The sequence below is a fragment of the Dipodomys spectabilis genome, unplaced genomic scaffold (genome assembly GCF_019054845.1).
Source record: "Dipodomys spectabilis isolate Male_0828 unplaced genomic scaffold, ASM1905484v1 ptg000644l, whole genome shotgun sequence".
Lineage (NCBI taxonomy): Eukaryota > Metazoa > Chordata > Mammalia > Rodentia > Heteromyidae > Dipodomys > Dipodomys spectabilis.
The window spans coordinates 415,610-432,500 of record NW_024871321.1 but is presented as its reverse complement, the minus strand read 5'-3'; the positions used below and the strand labels follow the sequence as shown (position 1 = coordinate 432,500).

The 16,891-nt window shown below is 62.2% G+C and overlaps 2 protein-coding genes across 2 annotated transcripts in view; one reads left to right on the top strand and one right to left on the bottom strand.

The window, feature by feature from the left end:
* Window positions 1-2,640, top strand: part of Fam234b (family with sequence similarity 234 member B) — a 15,027-nt gene extending 12,387 nt beyond the window's left edge. Inside the window, exons 12-13 of the mRNA XM_042671558.1 lie at window positions 1-61; window positions 2,446-2,640. The exon at window positions 1-61 is cut by the window's left edge and continues 160 nt beyond it. Coding sequence (XP_042527492.1) covers window positions 1-61; window positions 2,446-2,451 — 67 coding nt within the window. The 3' untranslated portion in view covers window positions 2,452-2,640. The remainder of the gene's footprint in view (window positions 62-2,445) is intronic.
* Window positions 2,641-5,593: 2,953 nt separating this feature from the next.
* Window positions 5,594-16,542, bottom strand: Gsg1 (germ cell associated 1). Its single transcript, XM_042671573.1, has 6 exons — window positions 16,522-16,542; window positions 8,130-8,448; window positions 7,749-7,796; window positions 6,383-6,535; window positions 6,034-6,145; window positions 5,594-5,903 (listed from the first exon to the last, which is right to left on the bottom strand). The coding sequence occupies exons 2-6, from the start codon at window positions 8,446-8,448 to the stop codon at window positions 5,594-5,596; spliced, it is 942 nt and encodes a 313-aa protein (XP_042527507.1). The 5' UTR covers window positions 16,522-16,542.
* Between the last annotated feature and the right edge of the window lie 349 nt (window positions 16,543-16,891).

Genomic DNA, 16,891 nt, shown 5'->3' with positions numbered 1-16,891 from the left:
CGGCCGCGGGGAGCTGCGGAGGTTCCTGTCCCGCATCAAGTTTGTGGATTCTCCCCCGCAGGTGAGCCGCTCCCGAGAGGAGGTGCTGTGGCCCATCTGAGATATGGGGTTCTTGTGGTCCGCATTTGTGGGCTCAGGCCCCTGTGGTCAGCTCAGGCCATGCCTCTGAGCTCCAGGCCCAGGTTCAGACCCAGACCCAGGCTCAGGCCCAGACCCAGACCCAGACCTAGGCCCAGGCTCAGGCCCAGACCCAGACCCAGACCCAGGCGCAGACCCAGACCCAGACCCAGACCTAGGCCCAGGCGCAGACCCAGACCCAGACCCAGGCTCAGGCTCAGGCTCAGGCCAAGACCCAGACCCAGACCTAGGCCCAAGGCTCAGGCCCAGACCCAGACCCAGACTCAGACCCAGACCCAGGCACAGACCCAGACCCAGACCCAGACCTAGGCCCAGGCGCAGACCCAGACCCAGACCCAGGCTCAGGCTCAGGCCCAGACCCAGATCCAGACCTAGGCCCAAGCTCAGACCCAGACCCAGGCCCAGGCTCAGACCCAGACCCAAGCTCAGGCTCAGGTCCAGGCCTAGATCTAGGCTCAGGCTCAGGCCCAGGCCCAGACCCAGACCCAGGCTCAGGCTCAGGCCCAGATCCAGGCTCAGGCTTAGGCTCGGGCCCAGGCCTAGACCCAGGCTCAGGCTCAGGCTCAGGCCCAGACCCAGGCTCAGGCCCAGACCCAGGCCCAGGCCCAGACCCAGACCCAGACCCAGACCTAGGCCCAGGCTCAGACCCAGACCCAGGCTCAGGCTCAGGCCCAGGCCCAGACCCAGACCTAGGCCCAGGCTCAGGCCCAGACATAGGCTCAGGACCAGGCTCAGGCCCAGACCTAGGCTCAGACCCAGACCCAGGCTCAGGCCTAGGCCCAGGCGCAGACCCAGACCCAGACCCAGGCTCAGGCTCAGGCCCAGACCCAGATCCAGACCTAGGCCCAGGCTCAGACCCAGACCCAGGCCCAGGCTCAGACCCAGACCCAAGCTCAGGCTCAGGTCCAGGCCTAGATCTAGGCTCAGGCTCAGGCCCAGGCCCAGACCCAGACCCAGGCTCAGGCTCAGGCCCAGATCCAGGCTCAGGCTTAGGCTCGGGCCCAGGCCTAGACCCAGGCTCAGGCTCAGGCTCAGGCCCAGACCCAGGCTCAGGCCCAGACCCAGGCCCAGGCCCAGACCCAGACCCAGACCCAGACCTAGGCCCAGGCTCAGACCCAGACCCAGGCTCAGGCTCAGGCCCAGGCCCAGATCCAGACCTAGGCCCAAGCTCAGGCCCAGACATAGGCTCAGGACCAGGCTCAGGCCCAGACCTAGGCTCAGACCCAGACCCAGGCTCAGGCCTAAGCCCAGACCCAGACCCAGGCTCAGGCCTAAGCCCAGACCCAGACCCAGACCCAGACCTAGGCCCAAGCTCAGACCCAGACCTAGGCTCAGGCTCAGGCCCAGACCCAGACCCAGGCTCAGGCTCAGGCTCAGGCTCAGGGCCCAGGCCCAGACCAGACCTAGGCCCAGGCTCAGGCCCAGATGCAGGCTCAGGCCCAGACCTAGGCTCAGACCCAGACCCAGGCTCAGGCCCAGACCCAGACCTATGCCCAGGCTCAGGCCCAGACCCAGACCTAGGCATAGGCTCAGGCCCAGACCCAGACCTAGGCCCAGGCTCAGGCTCAGACCCAGGCTCAGGCCCGGACCCAGATCTAGGCCCAAGCTCAGGCCCAGACCCAGACCCAGGCTCAGGCTCAGGCCCAGACCCAGGCCCAGACCCAGACCCAGACCCAGACCCAGACCCAGGCTCAGGCCACGCCTGTGGGCTGCATGCTCAGGATCAGCCCAGGCTCAGGCTCAGGCTGGGCCATGGGCTCCACACTTAGGCCTCACTGCAGCAGGCACTGAGCCCTGGGCCGGTCATGATGGCCGCCAGCCCCACCCCGGGGTGACCGGGGCTCGTGGCTGAGTGGAGGCCCTGCTGGTGTTTTCTGGGTAGGGGTTAGTGACACGGTTTGTGCCCATCCTGGGGCTCACACTCAGGGCCTGGGCACTGAGTTTTTTTGTTTAAGGCTAGCACTCTACCACTTGAGCCACAGCTCCACTTCCAGTTTTTTTTGTAGTTCCCTGGAGATAAGAGTTCCATGGACTTTTCTGCCCGGGCTGGCTTTGAACCAAGATCCTCACATCTCAGCCTCCCATGTAGCTGGGATGGCTGGCGTGAGCACCGATGCCCAGCTCTAGCATAGTCCGTCCTTAGCTGCACATGGGCCTTGGTGTGTGTGGGGGGGGAGCTGCCCCTGCTCCCTGGGATGGAATGGAAGGACAGGAGATGGGTGGCACTGGCTTGGGGTGTCCTCTGTGACTCTGGGGTTCTCTCCGTGGGGGTGGGAAGGAAGTCACACGCTTGTGCTTTTCCTGCAGGTCTAGCCAGATGGGCTGCAGTGGGGAGCCGCGTGGGTAGCCCCTGTTGGCATGAGCGCTGCTCTGGGAGTCCGGGCCTGTTTGTCGCCCGGTCGGTGCACTCCAGCCCTGACCGGCTCCTTCCCGCGCGAGCCCCCAGGAACTTTGTGGACAGACTTGAGAAATGTGAATCTTATGGGGTTTTATTTTATTTTATTTTCGATGTCTAATTTATAAGCTCTCCTGGGGATCTGGGGGGGGCTGAGACTCTGGGTGCCTGCTCTGTGTGGTGCATGGATCTGCTGGTGTGGCGGGGCGCCCTGCTCTGGGGACCACTTTAGAATTACCTCCGGAGTAGTCATCCAGCAGCTTCTAGAAGCTTCCGGTGGCCAGCCTCCCGCTCTGAGGGCCACCACCGGTCGCCACCCCCGTGTCCTTTCTCCACCTGCAGTGTGGGGACGTATGGGGGGGCCACGCAGACCCCCCCCCGACTTTCCATCTGTCTGTCCAGCATCCTGCCTGCGGCCCTGCTCCCCGTGGCTGGCCCTGCCCGGCCCGGGGGCCCGAGGGCACACCTGCCACACGCGTGTACAGCCCAGGCCCCCAGCACCCCGGCATGCCGTCCTTGTGAGCTCATTGGAAGGTGGGGCTCCCCCTCCACCCCCCAGCCTGGGGCCTGGTCCTGCTGCGCCCGTCCTCTGCCTCTCTGGTCCCCTTCCCCCCCCCCTCCCCTTGTCTTCTATTCAGGGATATGTTTCTAGCTGTTTCCTTCCACCACTTGAGTCCTGTGTGCAATCATTTTTGCTCTGTACTTCTTTCTCACAGGGCCTTTGTGCTCTGAGAAAGCTCTTATGTACATTTTTGTCTGTGTGTTGTTGTGTGTATTGGTCCTGGGGCTTGAACTCAGGGTCTGGGCGCTGTCCCTTTTCACTCAAGGCTAGCGCTCTACCACTTGAGCCACAGCACCACCGCTGGCTTTTTAGTGACTAATTGGAGATAAGCATCTCGAGGGCTTTCCTGCCCACGCTGACTTGGAACCTTGATCCTCCGCGCTCAGCCTCCTGAGTAGCTGGGATGACAGGTGTGAGGCACGGCGCCCGGCTCAACTCTAACGATGAATCTTTCTGGAATGATCTCTAGATGTTTCCTCTGTTAAGCTCAAGTCCCCCAAAATTCTAGGCCATGGTGTGTGGGGTAGAAAATCCCGTGATGGCCGATGGGAAACGGTTGAGAGATCAGGACACTGCGGGCCTCAATCCCTCTTAGCTTAGGTTAATAAAGGGACTTCAGGAAATCCAATCTATTCTATTAATCCAGAAATTGAATCTATTAATTGCCCCTCCTCCCCCGGCAGGTGACAGTGGCGGCCATTCTCCATGCAGGGGTGAGGCCTGGCCCGCACATTGTCCACCCCTCAGGCCCATCTTTCCGGGCAGGGGTGAGGCCACGCCCCTCAGGCCTCTCTCTCCGGGCAGAGACTGGCACCTTGTCCCTAAGACGGCTTTCAACCCTGTAGACATCACGTGTGGAAGTCAGAGCCCCCCCCCTCCCCCCCCAGAGAGCAGAGAAGATTCCAGACCCACTCCTAGGGGTCTGAGTGAACTTGTTTGTGCCTTTGGCTTGGATGCTGTCTAGTTTAGACTTCTCAGGACTAATCTGTGGAGGACCAAACCCCCAAAGTGGTGGCCCAGGCACTGCCTGTACCCCGTGGTGTTGGGCGTCCCGGGGAGCCGGCCATGCGGTTCCGGAAGCCCGTGTGTCCACCAGCGTGAATCTCAGAGGCAGCTTGAAGTGCACTGTCGTGAATTCTGTTAGGAAGTTATTCCCCCTACTGGAGGTTTAAATCTGTCCTGACCACAATAGTGATCTCTAGCTACTTTTTTCTTTTTTTTGGCCGGTCCTGGGGCTTGAACTCAGGGCCTGGGCGCTGTCCCTGAGCTGCTTTGTTTTTGCTCAAGGCTGGTGCTCTACCACTTGAGCCACAGCGCCACTTCCAGCTTTTTCCTGTGTGTGTGGTACATGAGGAATCCAACCTGGGGCTTCATGCATGCTAGGCGAGCACTCTACCGCTGAGCCCCTGCCCAGCCCTCTAGCTCCTTCTGAAAGCCAGTGCAGAACACGTCAGCGACGGCTGGAGCTTGGACACACTGTCCTTTCCCAGTGCAAGGAAGGAAGTTCTGCCTGCAGTCCCAGCTCCGGGCTGCCAGTGAAGAACCACTGCTTACAAATAAGGCCTCCTCCCGGTCTCTCCCTCCCCTCGCACCCGCCCCCCAGCCACCCCTCCCCAATGTGAATGGCCCTCCCTCTTCCCCTCCCTCCCCCCCCCCCCCCCGCCTCTCCTCATGGGAGTGAGCTCTAAACTGTGAACTGGAACCACAAAAATAAATGCTTCAAGCTGCACGTGCGGGGCCGTGCTGGTCTTCCTGAGCGTCGGGGGTGGCGGGGGCCTGGCCCCGTGGGCAGCGCCTGGCCACCTTCCCCAGGGGCTCCCAGACTAGGGAGCTCTTACTGGTCCCTCTTACTGGCACCTGCCCTGTGGGATGTGGTGTGTGTGTGGGAGCTGGGGGGGGGGTCTGCCATGTTCTTGGGTCTGCCACAGAGCAATCGGTTCATTTGTTGGGGTCACCTCTGTTCTTCCCATTTCTAAAGGCATCACTGGGTTCTTTGTTTTTGTTTCTGTCGGTCCTGGGGCTTGAACTCAGGGCCTGGGCACCGTCCCTGAGCTCTTTCACTCAAGGCTGGTGCTCTACCACTTGAGTCACAGCTCCACTTCCAGTTTTCTGGTGGTTCATGAAGTTAAGAGTGTTCACAGACTTTCCTGCCTGGGCTGGCCTTGAGCCAGGATCCTCAGATCTCAGCCTCCTGAGAAGCTGGGATGACAGGCGTGAGCACCAGTGCCCGGCCATCACTGGGTTTCTGAGACCCTTAGAAGGAGGAGGGGTTTTGTGGGGGTTACTAGGATGTGAATTCAGGATTGGGGGCTTGCCAGGCCGGCGTCTACCCCCCCCCCGAGCCCCCCGCCCCACCCCCAGCAGTCCCGGGGGGACAGAGCTGGACGGCCCCCCCGGCCTTGCGGTGGTTACGACTCAAACAAATCACGCGTGCAAGACCGGCTTCGGCTTAAGCAGATGTTGGTAACGATCCAGCCTGCTCCCCACACCCCGGAACCCTAGCACTGCTCCTCCTCCACGGAGGCTCCCGTGGGGCCCCCTGGGCCCCGGCCACCGGCTTGCTGGGCGGCCACGAGGAAATCCACGCCGGCGGACACGGAGCGCACGGGCGGCTCGTGGCACAGGGGGCAGCCGCGCGGGGGCCCCTCGGGCGGCGGCGCGCAGGGAGGCTGCCGGGGAAGGCAGGGGCGCGGCGCGGCGTGGAAGCCCCCGTGGAGCCCACCCGCAAACCCCAGCGCCGTCCTGGTGTAGGTGTTGAAGGTGGTCACGGCCGATGCCATGCAGCAGGTAAACGAGAGCCAGGCTGTGCTAGGGGCAGGAGCAGACGACCGAGCATGAGCACCCCGCTTCCTCCACAGACCAAGGTGGGGGGGGGTGCTGCCCGGGTGGGGGGCGGGGTGGGGAGTTGGCCCAGGGGGCCGGGACGGCAGGCACTCACTAGAAGGCCCAGCCGTAAGTCCAAGCGTGGGGTCTCCAGTCCTCCGGACCTAGGTTGGCGGTTGCCTGGAAGACTTGCGAGTACATCATGTGGGCCACCATGCCCAGAAGGCCTGCAGTCGGTGGGTGGGGAGGTAACGGGGGACAAGGAAAAGGGGGGAATGTGAGGACGAGCCTGAGAGACTGCTATCTGGAAGCTACCCGCCATCATCCTGCATGAAACTGGGCCTAGCATCCATCACCCTCCTCTTCCCCATCTCCCGGGGCCGGGGGGGGGCAATCTAAAAGGGGGGGGCGTCTCCTTGCTGGCCACGGTGACCCCCCCGCCCCGCCCGGCCTGTGCCCCTCACCCGACAGGACAGAGCAGACGGCGGCAAAGGCGCTGAGCTGCAGCCCACAGCCCGCGCGGCGCGCCAGCAGCAGATGGCTCAGCAGCAGGACCACGCTGAGGAGTTCAAGGCCGAGGTGGGCGGCCTGGGACCCCAGGGCGAGACAGAGGATGGCTGCGGGGGGGACACAGGGGACATGGCGCCCGTGGTCACGCGCCACGGACGCCGCAGAGGAGAGGCCGCCGCCGCCACCGGGGAACGGCTTGCCTTTGCGCATGGCCGTGTGCAAAACCAAGGGCCGTGTGCAAAACCTGGTGTTCACGGTTCACCTCCCCCTCTGGGGGGCTTTGCCCCCCCACCTTTCCTCCTTTGTGCCCATGCTAGCTAGGTTTTGAACTCAGGGCCTGGGCGCCGTCCCTGAGCTCTTTCACTCAAGGCTGGCGCTCTACCACTTGAGCCATGGCTCCACACTGGATGGCTCCAGTTTGATTTTTGCTAGTTCACTGGAGATCAGTCTCATTGGACTTTCCTGCCCAGGGCTGGCTTTGACCCAAGATCCTCAGATCTCAGCCTCCTGAGTAGCTGGGATGACAGGCGGGAGCCACCGGCGCCCCATTGGTTTGGTTTTGTTTCTCTTTTCTTTCCACCTCCCCCGCTTCATTGCTTTCCTTTTTATTTTTATTAATTTTTGTCAGTCGTGGGGCTTGAACTCGGGGCTTGAGCGCTGTCCCTGAGCTCTTGGCTCAAGTCTGGCGCTCTACCACCTGAGCCACAGCGCCACTTCTGGTTTTCTGCTGGTTCATTGGAGATCAGAGTCTCAGGGACTTTCCTGCCTGGGCTGGCTTTGACCCGCGATCCTCAGATCTCAGCCTCCTGAGCAGCTGGGATGGCAGGCGGGAGCCCAGCTTCCTTTTCATTTTTTTGACAAAAGGAAAGCAATCGGCAGTATGTGGTGTGTGGGGTGGGGTGAGGGGGGGGAGATTCTAGGCTTTTCCAAGGTGGCCCATTGGAGCTGGGGGTGGATGTTGCACTGGAACCTTCCCTTCTCCCTGGTCCCCCCCCCCCCCCCCCCGCTGGTTTGCATCCCTGCCTCGGGCTGCAGGTCAGCTCTAGGAAGCACTTCCCTCACCCTGAGGGAAGGAAGAGAGGAGGGGTGACAGGGCCGCCTAGATCTGGAGAAGCCCACGCCATGGGTGGGCAGGCGGGGGGGGGGGGGGAGGGAGGTGGGAAGGGGGGAGGGCGGTGGGAGGGGGGGGGTACATACTTGCCGGGCGCCCCGAGGGGGGGTGGGGGAGGAGGGACATCTCCGTTAACCGCTCCCCTCCAGGTCGGAGAGGGGCGTCACGTGGGCCTTGCACCGTGGAAGGTTCCAGTAATCCTTTCTCACCTCTCTGGGCTGGTGGTGTGAGTTCGGTGGAACTTCGGCATTTCTCCCCTGTAACACACGCGCGTGTGCGGCTTTGTCACCCGAGTCCGGCGCTCTGCCGCTCGGGCCACACCCCCAACGTCTAGCTTGGCGTCGGTTCATTGGAGACCATCATCTCTCACAAGACTCCCCAGCCTGGGCTGGCTTCGAACCACGGTCCTCAAGATCTCAGCCTCCCCTCACCCCCGAGGGGCTGGGATGACAGGCGTGCGCCGCCGAGCCCGGCTCTCACGTCTGTGGAGTGGGGGCCTGTTCTGAGCTGTCTGCGTGGATGCCTGTCCCCCCCCCGTCCCCCCCCCCGCCCCCCCCTCTCCCCCCCCCGCCCGGGATTGCGGCCCGCACCTGGCCCTTCCACGGTCTCCTCACAGGATAGCCACAGGCCACTGTGGAAGGCAGGGAAGGCGAAGCCGTCATCCCCAGCCGCCCAGCTGAGTTGTACCACCGCCGCGGCGGATGCGTTGGTGACATCCCCGTCCAGGGGCACTGGCAGCTCAGGGCATTCGGCTGCCACACTTTTCCCGCACACGGGCTTGGGCACCTTCTGTGTGCCCACAAACCACCGGTCGCTGAGCAGGGATGCTGCGGAGAGGCCGAGTGATAGCAGGCTGAGGAGGGCAGGCAGGCGGGCGCGTTGGCCAGGGGGGCCCTGCGGGAGCTCCATCTGTGGGGGGAGCAGCGGTGAGTCTCGGCCCGGCTGTGGAGGCCCAGCCTCGCGGAGGCCCAACCCCGGAGGCCCAGACCCCAGAGGCCTAGCCCCGTGGAGGCCCAACCCTGGAGGCCCAGACCCGAGGAGGCTGGACCCCAGAGGAGGCCCAGACCCGAGGAGACCCGGACCCCAGAGGAGGCCCAGACCCCAGAGGAGGCCCAGACCAGAGGAGGCCCAGACTCCAGAGGAGACCCAGACCAGGAGAGGCCCAGACCCCAGAGGAGGCCCAGACTCCAGAGGAGATCCAGACCAGAGGAGGCCCAGACCAGAGGAGGCCCAGACCAGGGGAGGCCCAGACCCCAGAGGAGGCCCAGACTCAAGGAGACCCAGACCCCAGAAGAGGCCCAGACTCCAGAAGAGACCCAGACCCCAGAGGAGGCTCAGACCAGAGGAGACCCAGATCCCAGAGGAGGCTCAGACCAGAGGAGGCCCAGACCAGAGGAGGCCCAGACCCCAGAGGCCCAGACCAGAGGAGGCCCAGACCCCAGGGGAGGCTCAGATCCCAGAGGCTCAGACCAGAGGAGGCCCACACCCCAGAGGAGGCCCAGACCAGAGGAGACCTGGCCACGGAGGCCCAGACCAGGGGAGTCACAGATGCCAGGAGGCTCACCCCTGGCCACATTATGAGGCGGTCACGGGAGTCTTTAGGTCCCCCGAGGTTCCACTGGCGCCCTCTACTGGGCACAGCTGGCAAGAGGGAGCAAGTGTGGTCAGCACCGTGCTCCCGGCCGGCCTCAGCCGACGGATCCTCCACCCCCAGCCTCACTCCCAGCCCTAACCCCACCCCCCAGCCCTGTGCAGCTTGGGCCAGAGCCTCCATGTATTAATACCCTGTTGGCACGCTGTAACCGGGACGGCACTTGATGGGTCCATGGGTGAATCCGGAATGGACCGGAACAGAACCGGACAGAAGCTGGAGCTGGGCAGCTCACAGATGCTTCGTAAAACAAACCATCTGAGCTCTCAGGAGCCATGGGGGCTCCATCGGCTTAGCCTTGGAGATCAGGGTGCCTAAGACCGCAGCCGGTAATGAAGCCCACAAATCCCCCCCCACCCCCCGCCTCTCCCCCCCATGACCAGCGATCGGGGCTCAGCCTGGAGCCACAGCCCTCATCGTCGGGGATTAACACGGTGCGTACCGGTCATCTAGCAGCCCAGACAGAAGCGCGGTCCCCAGAGCGACCCGAGACAGACGCCCACCGGCCAGCCCCACCCCGGCGCCCCACGCAGCACGCCCTGACCATGCCCCCCAACCCACAAATCTTATTTTGGTCCCTCCTGAGGCTTGAACTCAGGGCCTGGGCACTGTCCCTGAGCTTTCTTGCTCAAGGCTGGTGCTCTACCGCTTGAGCCACAGCTCCACTTCTGGTTTTCTGGTGGTTCATCGGAGGTCAGAGTCTCATGGGCTTTCCTGCCCGGGCTGGCTTTGAACCTCGATCCTCCGGATCTCAGCCTCCCAGGTGGCCCCCACCCCTCCCCAGATCTTATGGGTCACACGTGCATCCATGGCCCATGGTGTTTTGGGGGGGGAGCGGCAACTGCTATTCTGCAGAAGAATGAGCTCAGGATTTAAGGCAGGGCTGCGTTCCCCCCTCCCCCGCCCCCCACTGTCTGGAAATTTCTCTCCCACCAATCACATCAGATGTTAACTCCACACACTCGACCCATCACAAGTTACACCAAGTTAGGAAAGGGGGCGATTCCTCCGGAACCGGGGATGAAGGAGTTGGATAGCTCATACCAATTCCTTCTAGAAGCTTCTACCCCGACAGATGCCAGGAGGTCCTTCACCAATCATTGTCTCGAAAGATTAGCCCAGGCTGGCTTGAAGCTCACCAGGCTGGTGGCTCCCAGCAGCTCAGTGTTCCTGCTTGTGCCTCCCTGGTGCTAGATTACAGGCCTGTATTCCCGTGCTCGGCTGACGACGGAATCTTGTGAAGTGAATCTCCCTCAAGAACTTTCCCAAGACCCATCAACACCCATTCCCTACATTGCCCAACTTGCTTCTTTTCTCTTCCTAAGGATCTAGATAGTTCTCCAATAGAAAGAACACATCCCATTTCACAAAGAAAAATCCATCTTTGAACTCTGGGCCTGGGCGCTGTCCCTGAGCTCTTTCACTCAAGGCTGGCGCTCTACCACTTGAACCACAGCACCACTTCCGGCTTTTTGGTGACTGCTAGAAATAAGAGTCTCCCTAAGGCTTTGAACCTCGATCCTCAGACCTCAGCCTCCTGAGTAGCTGGGATGACAGGCGTGAGCCACTGAAAAATCCTATCTTCGTAAGTCCTGACACCCACCCTGGGCCTCTGCTCTTTAGAGCATCAGAGAACCCGGAGCCTACGCCACCCCTCGCCCTTCCTACCATGGCTCTTCACAGCGAGATTACAACAGCCGGCGCCAGAACTCGGACGCGTAGTTGACAGGGGGACACACCTCCCAGTCTATCTCCAGTGTAATGGAAGGGAAGAGGCTGGTTACCTTGGCCATGGTCTCCGTCCTGTGGCGGGAAGGAGGGAAGGTGGGGAGAATGCTGCCCGAGCCTCCAGTCCCTCTCGTTTTCACGTAGGGAGGGAGCCCAGCCGCCTGCCCACCCCACCCCTCCGGCGTCTTGATTAAAGGCTTCCAGAGGGCATTAAACAGATAATCGACAGAGCTATTCCAGCCCAGCTGCTTAGTGGCATTACTGCCAGCGAGCTGAGGGGGTGGGGAGGGGGGGAGATCCGGGATTAAAGGAGGAAGGAGTAGGGGTCCAAGTGGTGATTTAGCTGCTGAATCTCCTAGGGCTGGGCTGGACTGTCCAGCGACACACAGGTCCTCTCGATGGACCTCGGGGACCCCCCGCAATGTGAGTGCCCCAAGAGTCTGGGAGCCACAGCCCCCCCACTTCAAGGAGGGATAACCAAGGATTTCCCTCCACAGGGACAGCTGAAAGGGTTGGACTGGAGGCGTGGCTCAGTTGGTAGAGCACCTAGCCAAAGAGCAAAAAGTGTTAGGTACTGAGCTTGAGTCCCAATCTTGGACCTTGAAAGAAAAAAAGAGAGAAATGAAAGTGTTGGGCAGGCAAAGGAGGTCAAGTGGATGGAGGACCGGAAGGGGAGGCCCAGGGAGGCTGGCAGAGGCAGGATCTCACGACAGTCCAGTCCTAACTCCCAACCAGAGGAACGAAAGGTTTTCACACACACACACACACACACACACACACACACACACACACACACACACACACACACACATACCCGTAGCCAAGATTTTCCACCCAAACCGACAAGGCTGCTCGGATCTAGCGGATCTAGCCACTGGTCACCAGGTCTTTCCACCTGGAACCGTGTTGATTTATGGGAGGGCGTTCTGTGCCCGCCTGGCCGGACAGACGCAGGTGCCCCCATTGGCTGCCCACCCTTCCTTCCCCTCCCCTGAGAGAGGGGATTCCCACCCAGCCAGCTGCTCCCTCCCTCCCTCCCTCCCTCCCTCCCTCCCTTCCTTCCTTCCTTCCTTCCCTCCTTCCCTCCCTCCTTTCATTTTTCTTTTTCTGTTTTCTTTTCCTTGTGCCAGCACCAGGGCTCGAACTCAGGGCCTGAGTGTTTCTCCTTAGCTTTTCTTCCCCCTTTCTTCTATCTAACTCAAGGCTGGTGCTCTACCACTTGAGCCACAGCTCTGCATCTGGCTTTTGGGGGCTTCCATGGAGATAAAGAGTCTCATGGAAAGCCGGGCACCAGTGGGCTCACGCCTGTCACCCCAGCTACTCAGGAGGCTGAGGTCTGAGGATCGTGGTTCAAAGCCAGCCCGGGCAGGAAAGTCTGAGACTGATCTCCAATAAACCACCAAAAAGCCAGAATGGTGCTATGGCTCAAGTGGTAGAGCACCAGTCTTGAGCCAAGAGCTCAGGGACAGCGCCCAGGCCGTGAGTTCAAGCCCCAGGACCTTAGTCCTCAGACCTCAGCCTCCTGAGTATTGAGCTCAGCGGGCGGCAGCCACCAGCACCTGGCTGCTATTTTTTTCTTTTTTAAAGGAAGCTCTCCATCCACGTCTAGGGAATTCTTGTAAAATGGCACCAGCTGGGGCTCATCCGACAAAACCCTGAGGGCACCCTGCCCTGCCCCGTCCATCTGTGAGCCAACGGGGAGGTAAAGGCAGGGCTCCTCATTGCAGGGACTCCGCTGGCCGCCTGGCCGCCAGCCCCGGACACTAGGGGGCGCTGTCCCCCTGCATGTTCACGCTGTCCCCCCTCTCCTGGAGCCGGGTGGAGGCTGCTGGCTGCTCCCAGCTTTTCCCAGGGTAGGGGGACTCCCTTCCCAGGCCCTCATCGCCACCCCCCCTGCACCAGAAAGGCATGCATGCATGCATGTGTGTGTGTGTGTGTGTGTGTGTGTGTGTGTGTGTGTGTGAGCCTTGTGGAATTCAGGGCCCACTGTGGCCCCTCCTGGGACCGGCCCCTTTATTATAGTCTTATTTCCTGCCACACTTGTGTGTGCACGCGTGCAATTGAGTCCACTCCTCAGCAGTGGGGCCTGATCCGTGTGCATTCCTCTCTCCTGAGTCTCGTCCTCCCTACTCCCACCCCACCCCACCCCACCCCACTGGGGACAGCCGCAATTCTTCTCCCTCCCAATTCTCCCAGCCGCGCCTCACTTCCTGCCTGAGTCACAGGCTGGCGCGGCCCTCTGTCTTCGCTTTTACGGCCTGGGCCTATAAACCGCACCCCCCACCACACCCCTCCCGGCCCTCCCTGGGACAAAGGGGGGGGGGCGGCCCTAAGCGTGGGGGCAGGGCGCTGCCAGGATCCCCATGGAGCCAGCTCTGGCCCTGTGGGGTCCCCACAACTTCCTGGGCCCTGCTCTGAAGACCCTGTTACTGACTTTAAACAAGTCATTTTTGCATTATTATTATTATTATTATTGTAGGCCTCTGTGAAGTCTGGATTCACGCCCCTCCCCCCCCCCCCCCCCCGGCCCGGCCCTTTTGGGGGTGCATGGCCAGCCGTGGTTTATGACCAGCCTTGACTCCATCCCCCCCAATCCCCAGGACCCTGTCACGCCCCCCCCCCCCCACTCCCAGTGTCTAATTTCCTCTTTTTTTTGACAGAACACGAATTTCTCGGCCCTCCACGCCCTGCTCACTTCCTTTTATTGTGCTCGGGGCAAGGGTTCGTTTTTTCTTTTCTTCCCTGGAGAGCAACAACAAAAAGTAATGGCTGGACAACCCGAGGGGCACGCGACGGGCTGGGGGTGCAGTCGCAGCTTTCTAGAGTGGCCCTAGGTGGGAGTGGGGGGCGCAGAGACCCCCGTGTCTGAGAAACCGCCCGGGGTACCAGGCAGGTGCCCATGGGGGGTGTCCCAGGCTGCGGATAGGGGGGTGCTTCAGCCCTTATGACGTCACAGAACCAGGGGCTGGGCCTGCCTTGCGCTGAGAATGAATCTACTTTTTACCAGACGTGCATGGAGAAACCACGGCCGTGCAACACCCACACCCACACCCACCCGTGGGTGCTCTCTAGGAGTCACCGGTGGTGAGCGCCCCGCAGGGCAGGGGTGATGCAAATCTAGAGCCAGGCCCGGGAAGCCTGGGGGCGACGCTATCCAACAGGGTGTCTGTTTCTCCTTCCCAGCCCCAATTCCAATTCTAATCCCTGTCATCCGCCACTCTCTGAACTCACTCCTGCTGTCTAAGAGAAGGCTGGAGTGGCTCAGATGTGTGCCTGTCGGTCCTGGGTCTTGAACTCAGGGCCTGGGCGCTGTCCCTGAGCTCTTTCACTCAAGGCTGGCGCTCTACCCCCTTGAGCCACAGCGCCACCCTCTGGTTTTCTGGTGGTTCCTGGGAGATCAGAGTCTCACGGACTTTCCTGCCCGGGCTGGCTTTGAACTGCGATCCTCTGAGCTCAGCCTCCTGAGTGGCTGGGATGACAGGCCCGGCTTGGCTCACTTGGCTGTGGTTGTGTTTCAACCACCACCAAGAACATGACGGGAAAACAGGCTTTGGATGCAGCAAATAGAACCCAAACAGCCTGGTGTGGAGCAGACAATTCTCTGTCTCTGTCTCTGTCTCTCTCTCGGTCTTTCTGTCTGTCTGTCTGTCTGTGTGTGTGTGTCTCTCTCTACACGCACACTCTCGAGGAACACTGCAGAGCCAGTCCTTTTCCCAGCGGGGTGACTGCTCACCCGATGATCGCATCCAGAACCTTCCAGGTTTTGCAGGACTCCTGACAGTTTCCACTGTAGGGTGGGGCTCAGGCCCCGTCCCCATGGCCAGGCAAGGCCTTCCCACCGGGCACTGTGACCCTGCGGCGGGGAGGGGACGGGGGTCCCCGGGCCCTGGGGGAGGGGGGCCCCAGTTCACCCCAGCGGAGGGGAGGGGGCCCCAGTCCCCCCCGGCGCCGCACGGCCATCATCCCGCAGGCCGGCCCTGCCCAGGGGTCACCGCCGCAGCCGGAGGAGGCGAAGGAAGAACGGGGACCCCCCCCCCTTCCCGGGGACCCTCTTCCACCCCCTCCTACCCCCCCCCCTTCTCCCGACCCTCACCCGGGCCCCCGCCCCTCAGCAAGGCCCCGCCCCGTCAACTGGGCCCCGCCTCCAACAAGCCCCGCCCCTCAGCAAGGCCCCGCCCCTTCCACAAACCCTCCCCTTCATTCGGGTCCCGCCCCCTCCACAATGCCCCGCCCCTCCACAATGCCCCGCCCCTCCACAATGCCCGCCCCTCCACAATGCCCCGCCCCTCCACAATGCCCCGCCCCTCCCCAGCCCCGCCCTAGCCTCACCTCCTGGCCACGCCCCCCTCCCTGGGCAGTGGTTGCCATGGTGACGGCGGGGTGCGGAGGGACGACGCGGTTTTGAATTGTGAGACGGTTGGGGCTGCAGACGCGGCCCTGTGTTGCTGCCTGGGGGGGGACCCCCGGCCTCTGACCCCGACCCCTGACCCCGATCCCCGGTCCGTGACTGCCCAGGGTCCCTGTGGACCCCCCAAAGCCAGGCCCGACCTCCTCTAGTTCCCCTAAAGACGCCGGGGGGGGGGCACGGGGCCCCAAATTCTTCCCTGGCCTCCCCCCGGTGCACTGGATAAGGGGGTACACGAGGGGGCGCATGGAAGGGGGGAGCACGGACTGCGGGGCCTACTGGGCCCTGGATGCCGGGGCAGGGTGCTGGGTGCTGGGCCCTGGATGCCGGGGCTGGGTGCTGGGTGCTGGGTGCTGGGTGCTTGGGGCTCACCAGCTACACTGTGATTCTCCCAGAAAACCAGTGGTCAAAGTCTACCCCTGCCCACGCCCAGCTTTGCTTCTGGAAGGTTCTCTCCATCCTAGCTCATCAGGGTCTGGGAAGCCCTGGGTGGCTCTTCAATGACACCGGTTCTGTTCCAGCCCCACAAGGCCTCCTGGGTTTTCTAGTCTTTCTGAACATCCCACCTCCCCCTGCTCAACACTGTGCCTTCTTGCTGCATGCGTGCGTGTGTGCGTGCATGCGTGTGTGTGTGTGTGTGTACACACGTGTGCGGGGCTCCTCAGCCAGGCTGAACTTCATGTTCCTGAAAGACATTCGAGAAAGGACGGCATTGGCTGTCCTGAGGAGGCAGGTCATCCCAGCCCTGAACAAGGCTAGCCTCCTTTACTCTCTGGAAAGATCTAGAAAGATTCCTGAAGATCCAGATTCTCAGAGACCAAGGCCAGGTTCCCGCCAGCCGGCTCAGGGCAGGGACGTGGGGTGGGTTCGTGATTCCCTGCTCTTTCTCTCTGCCAGCATCTTCCACGCTGGCCACCACGGGGGTCATGACCAGGGCCTGTGTGTGGCCGGGGACCGGGTCTGTGGCGCGTGACCGCACACAGAAAAAATAAAAGAAGAAAAGAAGAGCTGTGGCCAGGGGCACTGGGCAGAGAGGAAGAGGAGGAAAAAGAGGCAAAAGACACAGAAGCTTCTGGAAACTCGCCGAGGTAGGGACACGGTGAAGCTCACTTAGGCGATGGTGGGGTGCTGGCGGTGGGGGGTGCTGGGTGTGTGTGGGGGGGGCTGGCGGGGTGCTGGGGGGAGAGGGGGAGCTTACCTTCGGGGTGACACAAACATTTCGAGTCGGCTGGGGGTGCTGGCGCATACACGGGGAAGCGCTGCGGCGGGGCGTGCTGTGTGTCTGTCTGCTGGGTCTTGCTCAGCTGAGGTAGACTGAGGCAGAGCGGCGGGGATGAGCAGGTTCCCCCCCTTCTGCCCGCAGAGGAGTCAGATGGTGAATGGAGGCTGGCAGGGGCCGGGCGGGATGTCCCGCAGAGCTGGGCGGGCCGGCTCTGTGACGTCACAGTGCTGATGTCACAGGGGACCTTCCTGCCCCTCCCCTCCCCGCCCTCTCCTCCCCTCTCCCCCCCCCATGCCCACCTGCCAGGGGGGCCCAGGTGTCCCCCTGCGGGCTCTCCATCTTTTGA

Excerpts from the sequence above, each read along its gene's own strand:
- Gsg1 (XM_042671573.1), bottom strand. The coding sequence starts at position 8,448 with ATGGAGCTCCCGCAGGGCCCCCCTGGCCAACGCGCCCGCCTGCCTGCC. Across the intron at positions 6,536-7,748 it reads CACACCACCAGCCCAGAGAG|CCATCCTCTGTCTCGCCCTG; the intron begins GTGAGAAAGGAT and ends TCCCCCCCGCAG. Across the intron at positions 5,904-6,033 it reads ACTTACGGCTGGGCCTTCTA|CACAGCCTGGCTCTCGTTTA; the intron begins GTGAGTGCCTGC and ends TCCTGCCCCTAG.